Consider the following 12,064-nt stretch of genomic DNA (forward strand, 5'->3'; position numbering starts at 1 on the left):
CCCCCCCCCCCCCCACTGTTGTGCATCTCAGGAGTTCACAGAAGAATCTTAGAAACCCGGTGGTCGTTTGTTTTCATCTTGTGAGCAGTGGTCTGGGGTTATTCATCTTCTAGGATGTCACTGCTGTGAAGGATTTTATATATTGATTGGAAAGACTGAGGAAAGATAGTGATGGAACAAGTCCTAGGGGCATGGTAGTTGTTGATTTAGCCTCTAATAAGAAGAGAAAGCATTGCAAGGAGTCAAGGAAACATGGTGAAGTCAACGAGGTTTTCTGAGTTTATCTCAATAGCTTCAGATTTCTCTGACTTGGGAGAGAGTAGCTTCCGATAGATGTCATCAGCTTTTAGGAGCATCACCTGCTCCTCAGTGTTCTTTCAGGGCTCAAGCTGATGTCAGCTGACTATTAGATTGTCATGGGGAGTTTTTTGTTTGTTTGTTTTCAGATTATTGGGATTGGGGTGGAGGACCTGCAGGTGCCTCTTTTCCTAAGCTGTGAGTTCCTGGTAGTTGTAGCTCATAATCTCACCTTCCCTTTTGAGGATTGTGTAGGTTTGTATGTAGTAGGCATACAAGCACCAAATTTCATTTTTATCATAGATATTTGATTTCCTAATAGGACAGTAATGATGACACTGAAGATGTCTCACTGTTTGATGCAGAAGAGGAGACAACCAATAGACCAAGAAAATCCAAAATCAGGTACAAGGTTAAGTTAGAGTTGTGTTTCTGTCTAATCTGTTGTGTCTACTGTTGCTGTCAACCTATGGGATTTGTGTTGACTTTCGTTTTTTTTTTTTTTTTTTTTTTTGACACAGCCTCACTACGTAGTCTTGGCTGTGCTTATCTGGGCTCAGAGATATGCCTGCCCCTTCTCTCTATTGCTGGGATTAAAGGTGTGTGCTACCATACCCAGCTCCGTGTCCCACTTTTTGATATGAGAAAACATTTGACAGAACCAAAGAGAAAAGAAAAATACTTTTAAATGTATTGGGAGGATTTCAGTGCATGGGCACTGTTTTTCTTTGGCTCTGCTTCTGGGCCCATGGTGATGCAGGATGTTTTAGCAGAAGGGTTTAGTGGAGAAATACTGCTCACCTCATGGCAGACAGACACAGAACCATAACCTGCCCTAAGTGGCCCACTCCATCTAGATAGGCCCACCTTTTAAGGTCCCCAGCACCTCTCACCCCACTTCTGCCATCTTGGGGCCTGGTCTTCAAAAGAAGCCCATGGGGATACCAAGGCAGAGTAGGCTAGGCGTGTTGTTGATTTGACAAGTAACATGAGATTTTCTTCGTAGTAGTTGGCTTGTTGAATCTTATTCAACACTGAGCTTTCAAATTAGCAAACTTGACAAATCAGTTATGTGAGTACTGATGTATTAAAGTCTGTGTTGACTGCCGTTTTCGGAGACTGCACCATCTCTTTATATATTTTCTATAGAGGGTGTGGTTTATCTCAGCAGTAGAATGTAAAGCCCTGGGTTCAGTTCTCAGTTAAAAAAAAAAGACAAAAAACCAAGGAAACTATTATTTCTATAGATACATTTTGATTTCTTTTGTAAATTTCAGAATTGTGTCTTGTATAAGTAATAAAATTCAATGTACTTGTAAATATATTCTCTCTAAAGAAATTCACTTTATAAAGTAAAATTCTATTTGAATATTGAAAACACTGCAAAGTGGAAGGTGTTGGTGACAGGAGACAAAGTGTTGTGTCATTTTCCTTACACAGATGTCCACAGTGAGTAAATCTGTAGAGACAGGAAGATGATTGGTTGCTTAGGGCTGAAAGGGTTGGGAACAAGAGAGGATGATTGCCCGTGGGTACATACTTGCTTTTTGACATAGTACAGTGTTGTAAAATTGATTATGGTGATGGTCACACAACTGACTATATTAAAAAATGTTAATTTGTAGACAAATTGTGTGGTATTTGAATCAATGTCAATAAGCTGTTTTACAAAAGAATACATACATACATGTATGCTGATGCATACATGTAATTTCAGAGGTGAGAACTGGAAGATTATGAAATTGAGGGCAGCCTGAGCTTCCTAGTAAGACCCTATCTTAAACAAAGGAGGAGGAAAAAAAGGATGAGGATGAGGAGGAGGGAAGAGAGAGATGAAACTTCCATCTTAGTTTGGGCTCGTGATGTGATTAGATTATCTCAGCTGGTGTGGTTCTGGTTAGGTGCTTTGAAAGTTTATACTCCGTGAGGAGTCAGAGTCAACTCATATAATGTATTTCCTTGCAACAACAGAACCTAGTTAGGTGGTGGGGACTTAAGGAAGAGGTGGACTGTGTGCTTTCTCCTTCCCAGGACAGCCCTGCCTGATTGCATGGTTACGGGTCTGCTAGTACTTGCTGTAAAATATAATGCTGCTTATTGTGTCTTGATTTACAGACACCCAGTGGCGTCCTTCTTCCATCTGTTCTTTCGAGTCAGTGCGGTTGTAGTCTATCTCCTGTGTGAGCTGCTCAGCAGCAGCTTCATTGCCTGTATGGTGACGATCATCTTGTTGCTGTCGTGTGACTTTTGGGCAGTGAAGGTAGGTTCTCTTGCTTTTATTTTGAAATTTACTTAATGTAAATTCTGATAATGTATAAAATGAAAGAAACAGGACAGCATTTTTTTGGATTGGTGTTAATTTTCTGTTACTTTAGGCCTCCTGTTGTTAAAGTGCTGGGTGTGTTTGATCGCATGAACTCTGCTCAGTGGTAGCGCCATGGGCGAAGTTACAAAGATGTCACTAGCAGCCATAGATTCTATGTATTTTATTCCAGTGTCATTTAAATATTCTGGGTATAATTTCTATGTAAAGTTTCAAAAAAGTTTGCTTACAAGTGTTTAGGAAATATCCTTTTTTTTTACTTCAAAAACTGCAGGGTACTTGGGGTCAGTCTTTCTCAACCAGGGTCGAGTTTGCCTCCATAAGATTTTTTTTTTCTGTTTTGTTTTGTTTTTGTTTTTCCTGTGCAGCTCTGGCTGTCTTGGAACTCACTCTGTAGACCAGTCTGCCCTCAAACTCAGAGATTCTCCTGCCTCTGCCTCCCAAGTGCTGGAATTAAAGGTATGCACCAACACCACCCAAAAAGGTTTGTGTGTGTGTGTGTGTGTGTGTGTTTCAATGTCTGAAGCATTTTTAGTGCTTACAGGTGGGGTTGGAAGTAAGGGCACTTTCGTTTCAGTAGTAAATATTATACTTTTAAGGAAATAAATATTGATTAAAATCCCATTCTAAAGATAATTCTGAGATTGGGCCTAGAATAAAGCTTGACCAAAAGGATTAGACTGAAACAGTGCAGTCAGATAAAATAAAAGTGGCACAGATAACGTCAGACCAATTCAAATGTAGCAGACCCTCTTTCGGGCCACCAACCAGCTCCCAAATCATTACACAGAGACTTATTATTAGTCAGGAATACTCGACCTTAGTTTAGGCTTATTTCTGGCTAGTTTTTTAAACTTATATTAACCCATTTCTCTTCATCTACGTTTTGCCTCAGGGACTTCTACCTTTCTTTCCTAATGTGTGTCCTACTTCCCTGCTCCCTCTGTGGCTGGCTGGCTCTCTGGGCCCAGGTGTTTCACTCTCTTTCTCCCTTGTTCTCTCTTCTATTTACTCTCTTTGCCTGCCAGCCCCACGTATCCCTCTACTGTTTAGCTTTTGGCTGGTGAGCTTTTTATTAGACTAATCAGGCACCTTAGACAGGCAAAGCAACACATCTTTACATTAAGCAAATGTAGCATAAATAAATGCAACACACCTTTATGCAGTTAAAGTAATAGTCCACAACAAAGAAACTTGGCAGTGTAAGATTAGAAGCAATCTTAATTAGTAATTTATCAGGGAGGGCCCGGCCCATTATGAGTAGTGTCTTCCCTAGTCTAGTGGTCCTGGGGTCTATAAGAAAGCAGGCTGAGGAAGCCATGGAGAGCAAGCTAGTAAGCAACACTGCTCCATGGCCTCTGCATCAGCTCCTGTCTCCAGATTCGTGCCCTGACTTCCTTTGATGATGAACTGTGATGTGGAAGTGTAAGTTGAATAAACTCTGTCCTCCTTGAATTGCTTTGGTCATGGGTTTTAATCACAACAATAGTAGTACTAAGGTAGACCCCATCTTAAAAATTAAAAATAGAAAGAAGGAAGGGAAGACCTAGGGAGGAATTGGAGGTTTAGAGGAAGGACAGGTCCTCTATCTTAGGGAGAAGAAAGGATGGTGCTTTTGGGTATGCCCGTTGCTTATCCTGTGAGCTCCATGCACCCTGGCCTTGGCATTGGCCACTTGATTTAGTCTTTAGCCAAGACAATTGGCTGTTCTGGGGGAAGAGCTGAAGAATTTTGTGAAATAGTACACTAAGATGGGATTTATAATGCTTTATTTAAATAATGCTTTAAAATGTGTGTTCATATTTATCTTTCCCAGAATGTCACTGGTAGACTAATGGTTGGCCTGCGTTGGTGGAATCATATCGATGAGGATGGGAAGAGCCACTGGGTGTTTGAGTCCAGAAAGGTAAACTAATAAAGAATGTTCAGGTTCATTTGAGTACTGAATGGGGGGTGGGGGGGTCAGGATTGGCAGCACCACTGCAGATCTCTTGCCCTGTTAGTACCAAGTCAGACAGCCTACAAAGCATAGTGCGCTTCTGTCTGGTAACAGGCATACACAGGCAAGATTCTAAGAGCAGGCCACGCTAAGCTGCCTGTCTGCTTGCTGCTGAAAGTCTTCTGGGTGATCCCTGGCTTTGTTGCCTTGCTGCCATCACCCTGGATCCTTCTGTGTTCAGTAGACACTTCCTCCCATGTCTTTGCTCCCATTGTCATTTCCTATTTGTCAGGAAGATTGCAGCTGGGTACAGGGTCAGAATGATTAGTCTATTCTTTAAGCCGGTGCCCTCAGGAGCCATGGGGAGTTTGTTTGTTTTGGGTCACCCTGCTTCCTAATAGTGAAATAATTCTATTTCCTTGTGGAAATCTTTTGGGAGACAGAGGATAAAAATCTTGGCATTACTACCAGTCAAATTGCTTGTGTATCGCTTGGCAGAGCCTTTGCAAACAATACTTCTCGGAAAGCAGCACTGGGCTCAGTGAGCTTGTATTACTGAGATCAAATCTGCCATGGAAACAACTCATCACCCTAGTCAGCTCCTGGGTTTGGCCGAGACATGAAATCTAGATGATGCTTGGATTTCCTTAACTCTGACCTAGAAAAGTTTCAGTGCTTTCTTATGAATAAACAGTGCTAGTGCAAGGCCATGTCTTCTTGTTCTGCTGCAAACACACAACAAAGTAAATAATTCATTTATTAAGATTGTCATGGTGTTTTTGGTTCCAACAAGAGGGATGTGGATCGTCTCTATTAATCTTGAATTTGAGCACAGTGTGTTTTCTGTTTAAAAAGAAACTTTTGCTGATAAACCTGATTAGTGGTTGAATTGACTTTTATATTAATTGTTTTTGCAGTCAACTCCACAAGACAACAAAACTATTTCTGAAGCTGAGTCAAGAATCTTTTGGTTAGGACTCATCGCCTGTCCGATCCTGTGGGTGATCTTTGCCTTCAGCGCGCTCTTCTCCTTAAAAGTGAAGTGGCTGGTGAGTAACAGAGTCATCGCGTGACCTGTGCATCGGGCCGTCCTGACTGGGCAGCTTCATCTTGTGTTTCTGAGTTTCAGTCCCCACCTCTGCTTTTCCCTGAGTGTCTGGGCACAGCTGCTTACCAGTTTCTGTGGTGTCAGTGGTTGTTGTGGTCTTTTAAGGAAACTGTGGTTGGTACCTCTTGTGCTTACTCATTGCTAGGCTAGTGGATCATCCCAGACTTCGGGAGCTTAGAACAGCTGTCAGCTGTGTGTTGACCTATGGCAGTGGACAACCCCTGGGGGGCTCCAGCTCATGGCTGACTCACCGGTTGAACTCATTGTCACTGTTGCCACCACTCACCATGTTCAAGGCACTGGAAATCAGGATCTCTGTTCTGGGAATTAGAAGGATGTGGAAGAGCATCTGAAACAAATATAGATGCTGCTGCATTCGAAGGATGCAGTCTGTCCCCTGAGCCAAACTGTGAGTCTAGTCTCTGTAACAGTTGAGTTCATTGCATTTGATGCACCCTGGCTTCATGTATTTTGTTTTTTGCTAGACCCCTGCTCCCCAGACTTTATAGCTCCTGTCCCTGGCTTGCTGTGAAAACTTGGTTTTGTGTGTTGTACACTAATATTTTTCCTGTTATGATGTGAGTGCTGTTGGTTTTTACTTTAGTAATCATCTTTATATATTTGCATCATAATCTCCTTTCACAAATTAGGAGATGTATTCAGTGTCTGTGGATTTGCTGCTGTGGTGGATCAGCAGTTATGGATCTCCCCTGTGGATAGTATTTTAGCTGTAGTGCTTCTCTGTATCTCGCTGAGTGCTACACTTAGATGTGTTTATTGACTTAAAGACCTGATGTGGAGAAAAGAAACATTCCCGTGTCTTTGTAGTTTTTCCATTTTTGTTTCTTATTATGTTATTTTGTTTGATAGATTTGATAATAATTTCCTCTGAAATACTTCTCTGATTTTTTTTTTTTATGCTCTTGATCTGCTTGTGGGTATGCATGTATTTGTGTGAAAGCAGCACACGGGTGTGTGCACATGTGGAAGATAGAGCACAGCCTCAGGTGGCCGCTTTGTTTTTCACCCAGGGTTGCAGCTTGGAGCTCACTGAGTAGGCCTGGCAGGCCAGTGGACCTCGGTTCTGCCAGGCTCTGCTCTCAGCACCTGGCAACAGTGTGTGCCACAGCACAGGGTTTGAATCAGCTCCTTATGTGTGCTTGGCAAGTGCTTTCCTGACTGTTTTCACATGCATCGCTTCACAGGTCCTTTTACTGCAGCTTCTTGTGTTGCTTGGTTGGCTACATTCTACTGTGGAGTGAAATTTTAAAAAACAACTTATAGGTTTATTCTTTAATGTTTTTATGACAAAGAATATGTCTCTGACTTTCTGTGAAGGATGACTGATTATGTTACTCCAGTTTGTTTTAGGCTAATGAGTATTCAAGAGTAAAAACCCTAACTTCCATGTAAATGAGTCATTTTTCTCTCTTTGGTATCTCTCTCTTTCTCTCTCTTTTCTTCCCTTTCTCCCCCTTCCTTTCTCCCTCCTTCTCCCCCAATGTTAAAGCATCACAGGCAGGACATGTCTGTATTTATTGTGTTTGAGTCTTTCTGGACCCTGGGCATCTGCCTGACTCTGCTTTCTTTCTCCCAGAATTCTGTTCGGTCCGCTCCGCCTATCTAAGCTGCTGTCCTATCAAAAGGCCAAGGCAGTTTCTTTATTAACCAATGAAAGTAACACAAAGGCAGAAGACCCTCCTACATCAGATATGGATAGTGCAGTGGTTTAAATGAGATGCTCCAGGTATTTGAATGCTTGGTGGTACTGTTTGGCAAGGCTCCAGAGTTGTGACCTGCTGGAAGAAGTCTGCCACTGGGCAGACTTGGAGAGCTTAAGGCCTCACCCTGCTTCCAGTTTGCTCTCTGCTTTGTGATTGTGGTTTAAGATGTGAGTCCTCAGCCTATGCTCCAGCTGCTGTGCCTGCCTGAGCCCCTGCCCTGCCATTATGAACTCTAACCCTCTGGAACCATAAGCAAAAATAAGCCCTGTTGTCTTGGTCATGTTGTTTTATCACAGCAGTAGAAAAGTAACTAAAACAAATATGAATGCAAATGATGCCTCTTGAATGGTCCGGTGTCTTCTCCAGAGTAGCATCAGTGAGGTCCCCTCTGCAGGCTGAGGAGTCTCATTGCTTCAGCCTCTGACTTCCAGTGCTTCCTTTTCTCCACACTCTACCTTGTCTCATTTAGTGGTGTAGAGAAAAGTCAGTTTGGACTAGTAACTATGATTGTCTCCCCCTCTCCCAGGCTGTGGTAATCATGGGTGTGGTGCTGCAAGGTGCCAACCTTTATGGTTATATCCGGTGTAAAGTGGGCAATAAGAAGAACTTAACCAGCATGGCTACCTCATATCTTGGAAAGCAGTTCCTAAGACAAGTAAGTGTTTTTTAAATATGATCTGTGACTGATAAAACAATGTCTGGCTCCTGTAGAGTTTATTTTTTAACACGTGCTTGTTTTTAAATTACTTTAAATTTTTTATGTGTGGCTGTTTGCCTGTGTGTCTGTACACCACATGTGTGCAGTGCCCTAGAGAGGCCAGAAGAGGGCATTGATTGGATCCCATGAAACTGGCCTTAGAGATGGTTGTGAGCCACCATGTGGGTGCTGGAACACACTGTCCTCTTGAAGAGTGATGAGTGCTTTTAATCACTGAGCCATCTTCTCAGTCTACCAGATGCTTTGTAATTAGTTACCTGACTATTTCAGAAAGAGACGACAGATATACTCTACTTGCTCTTTGGGGGCTTGTAGGACATTTCAGAAAAGTATCATTCATTATTAAAATTATTTTGAAACAAAGAGAAATAAAATATCATTGACAATCACTCATATCTCATAGATCATCTCAAGTTCAGTTGCTTTTCATTAATTATGATTGCTTTAAATGAAAGTTCTTGAAGAATGTATATTGCATGGTTTGGGGATTTATAAGAACAAACTAATTCAAAAGGCTTTATCATTAGCATTGCTCTAAAGTACTTTGATTCCCCCCACTCAGAACACAGGGTTTATTTCTTTATTCTTGGAAATACCCTTATTTTATTTTGTACATGTATGAGTGCTTTGCCTACATGTGTGTCTCTGTGTGTGCCACATTTATGCCTGGTGCCTGCAAAAGCTGAGCGTGTTAGGTCCTGAGACTGGAGCTATGGATGGTTGTGAGTGGTGCTAGGAATTGAGCTCCGACTCTCTGCAAGAGCAGCCAGTGTTCTTATCCACTGAGTCATCTTTCCAGCCCCCTTCTCGAGTTCTCCAGTATGATGGTTGAAATCAAGGTGTTCAGTGGGATAATGGGGTAGTTATAGTTACAGGTTTGGCTAAATGTCTTGGAAAAGTCCACTAGGCCTCTCTGTGAATCCCCTCAGTGAGGCTTGGCTTAGTAGCAATGTTAGAAAGAACAGTGGATCTCAAACTCCAACATGTCACAGTAGATGCTTGGGCTTCACCCGTGAGGCTTCTTATTCAGAAGATGTGGGCATGGTGCCATGGTTAGCATTTCTAAAAAATGCTGTCTGAGAGTTATACTATGTAACTAAACAGGGAGACAACATGATGTGCTCAAGAGTGGAAAGCCTGCTGGTTGCCTCTGCTCCAGAAATTCCTTCTTTTCTTCATCTTACTTCAGTTTCCCATTACAGAAGATAAGAAGTAGGGGAAACAAATAGTCCTTTTAAATGACACTTGTTTATTGGTGTATATGCACATACATGGGGTGGGGGGCATGAGTGTGCAAGGGCATGCATGTGGAGGTCAGAGGACAACTCTGGTTCCCTCTTTCCATGCCGAACCATTTTATAGGGACTTGATTCACTGTTAGAGTTTTGTGTGGTTCCATGCTATGGTCCACTTGTTGTGTATGCTTTACTATTGTAGGATTTTTTCTTTCTTTCTTTCTTTCTTTCTTTCTTTCTTTCTTTCTTTCTTTCTTTCTTTCCTTTTTCCTTTCCCTTCCTTCCTTCCTTCCTTCCTTCCTTCCTTCCTTCCTTCCTTCCTTCCATCCATCCATCCATCCATCTTTTTGAGACGTGTCTCACTATGTACCCTTGGCTGGCCTGGAACTTGCTGTGTAGACCAGTCTGGCCTTGACCTCACAAAGATCTGCCTGCTTATACCTTCTGAGTGCTGGGATTAGAGGTGTGTGTTTCACTACCCCCGACTGTGATGGCTTTTAGTTTTACTGTATAAGTCTTTCCCCTTATGATTTTCAGTGTTTTAAGTTTGGAAGGACTTTGCTGTTGAACCTTGGACCTGGTATGATATTAACGTTCTAGCTCAGGTTATATATCTGGTGACACCTTGATTAATATGATGAGCTGGATGTCGGGGTGGATGATGGAATCCACAGGTTTTCTTCCATTTTTGTCCATGTCTTTAGCATGAAAAGAATAACAATAAGGTGATGAAAACAGTTAGTGCCCGAGCTGGCACTGCCGCAAGTGCGGTGTCCCCAGCTCTGGTCCTGTGAGTTGCACTGCTTGGCGAAGGGAAGTCATGTTGCTGTTAAGGGTTGTTTTCTCTGTTGCAGAACGCTGGGGATGATCAGGCGTCGTGAGTGAAGATGGAGCCTATGTGCCATGAACCCTGGGGACAGTGGACAAGATTCTTGATCTTCAGAGCTCAGTCTGTGTTGCAGTGGGGTGTTGTGTTAATTTTCTCTCTTAAAAGCATAATTTAGAAGAAGGAAACCTGGTTTCAACTTAAGCTGTATGGGGTTAGAAAGTCTGGTGTTGCTGGAGACAGGCAGAGTTTGCTGGGGGTGGTGTTTGTGTCTAGACAGTCCTGTGACGGCAACATGTCCCAAGTTCGTGTGTCCGCCACCTGATGGATCTTTGCATTTTGATCCATAGAATGTAGGAAGAGGCCTTAAGTCTCTAGCCTCTGTTTGCAGAGTATTTCTGTACATTGTTCTCAGAGGAAAGTTTTGATTTAGTGTAAGGGTGAACATGTTAGTTTATGTATGAATTAGAAAGTTATTTTTTTGTGGTTTTTCGAGACAGGGTTTCTTTGTGTTCTTTATGATAAAATTTCTTATCTTAGACATATATAAGCAAGTGAAAGCTAAATTAGGACAGTTGTGTTAACTGATTTCTAAAATTTTGTTTTTACTTGGTAATAAGTCATTTATTCAAGGTCTTTTTGAAGTAAATGGATATTTGTAGCTATGTGGTGGATCCCCCCCCCCCAGGGGCTTCTGCTGCTGTGTTTCTTTTGTGGCCACAATTCACTCTAGAACCATCTAAAATCTCTTAGTGGTCGGTGGGTTAATGAAATATTGCCTTTTAATAAAAATATTATTCTTATGTAATAATGGGAGTAATTGTTTAAATACTTGGCATAATAAATGCCTATGAAACATTGTATGAATCTATTTTTTCTTGTTATAATGGGAATATTGTAAACCACACATTTGTATTAAAGGTATCTCCTAAGACAAAGCAATATAGTATAGAGTAAACCAAATGTAACCTATTGTAGGCAGCTGAATTCTTTTGTAGATACTGTGAATTTTGTTGGAATCTTTAGATTATGTTGTGAAAACATTTGTCCATTGTTGACATTTTTAAAATGTCTGTTTATTAAATAAGGGTCTTTATTAAGAGTGTAGCTAGGCAGGTGCATAACTTTATATTTATATAAAACTGCAGTTTACAAAGCATTAGGTGTGTGGTCCCATTTAATCATGGCATTTGTGACACCTTTGGATGTTGACTTGCTGAAGGAGACGCTTGACCACCGGAGCGTCTGGAGACTCTACCGCAGGACAAGGCTGTTTGGGGAAGAAACACGTACTACAAAGGCTGCTGCTTCTTTGGATGAGTTCATTAAGTGCCGTTGTCCGTTTGACTTTCCTCCATAGGTTGGTTCACCTGACGAGGCAGGCAGGCACTTCCTAAGATAGGTTTGTACTTGACCAGGAAGATGCAAAGCTTGAGGATTGGGAGGCTGGTCTGTTCTGTGGGGGTAACCATGTTGTTTTTGCCTGAAATTCTAAACAAATACGGATTTGATTTTGGACTATGCACATGGCAGGATTTACCACCTGCCTCTCTTTAGTTTTCTTCCTTCCTAACTGGAGAGCATGGCAACCACCCAAATTTCATCAGTGAGACTTGGTGTGACCATGCAACCAGGTTCTGTCCAGAGGATCCAGGACAAAGGATGGGAAAAGGAAAGGGTGCAGACATTCTCACCCTCTCCTCATTTTCATCCCACTGTGTGAGGGAACATGGAAGCAGATGCCTGCCTCCTCCTCTGAAGGTCCCAATAGCACACTAGAGGGCGATTGATTCCACCTGAGTCAGGGCGGTGCACCAGGGAGTTTATTGGACTTTCTTACACAGCATGCCTGTCAAAGTGCTGCATTTAATCATTGCATCACAGTTGAAAATGG

The 12,064-nt window shown here is 42.1% G+C and overlaps 1 protein-coding gene across 2 annotated transcripts in view; it reads left to right on the forward strand.

Annotated features, from left to right (window-relative positions):
* Tvp23c (trans-golgi network vesicle protein 23 homolog C) overlaps nt 1-11,329 on the forward strand; it is a 13,179-nt gene extending 1,850 nt beyond the window's left edge. For both annotated transcript variants that reach the window (XM_050163758.1, XM_050163759.1), the window contains exons 2-7: nt 620-702; nt 2,413-2,557; nt 4,437-4,526; nt 5,477-5,608; nt 7,918-8,046; nt 10,199-11,329. In XM_050163758.1, coding sequence (XP_050019715.1) covers nt 620-702; nt 2,413-2,557; nt 4,437-4,526; nt 5,477-5,608; nt 7,918-8,046; nt 10,199-10,225 — 606 coding nt within the window. In that variant the 3' untranslated portion in view covers nt 10,226-11,329. The remainder of the gene's footprint in view (nt 1-619; nt 703-2,412; nt 2,558-4,436; nt 4,527-5,476; nt 5,609-7,917; nt 8,047-10,198) is intronic.
* The last annotated feature ends 735 nt before the right edge of the window (nt 11,330-12,064 follow it).

Source organism: Alexandromys fortis, unplaced genomic scaffold (genome assembly GCF_014885135.2).
Source record: "Alexandromys fortis isolate MF-2015 unplaced genomic scaffold, M_Fortis_MF-2015_v1.1 scaffold_149, whole genome shotgun sequence".
Lineage (NCBI taxonomy): Eukaryota > Metazoa > Chordata > Mammalia > Rodentia > Cricetidae > Alexandromys > Alexandromys fortis.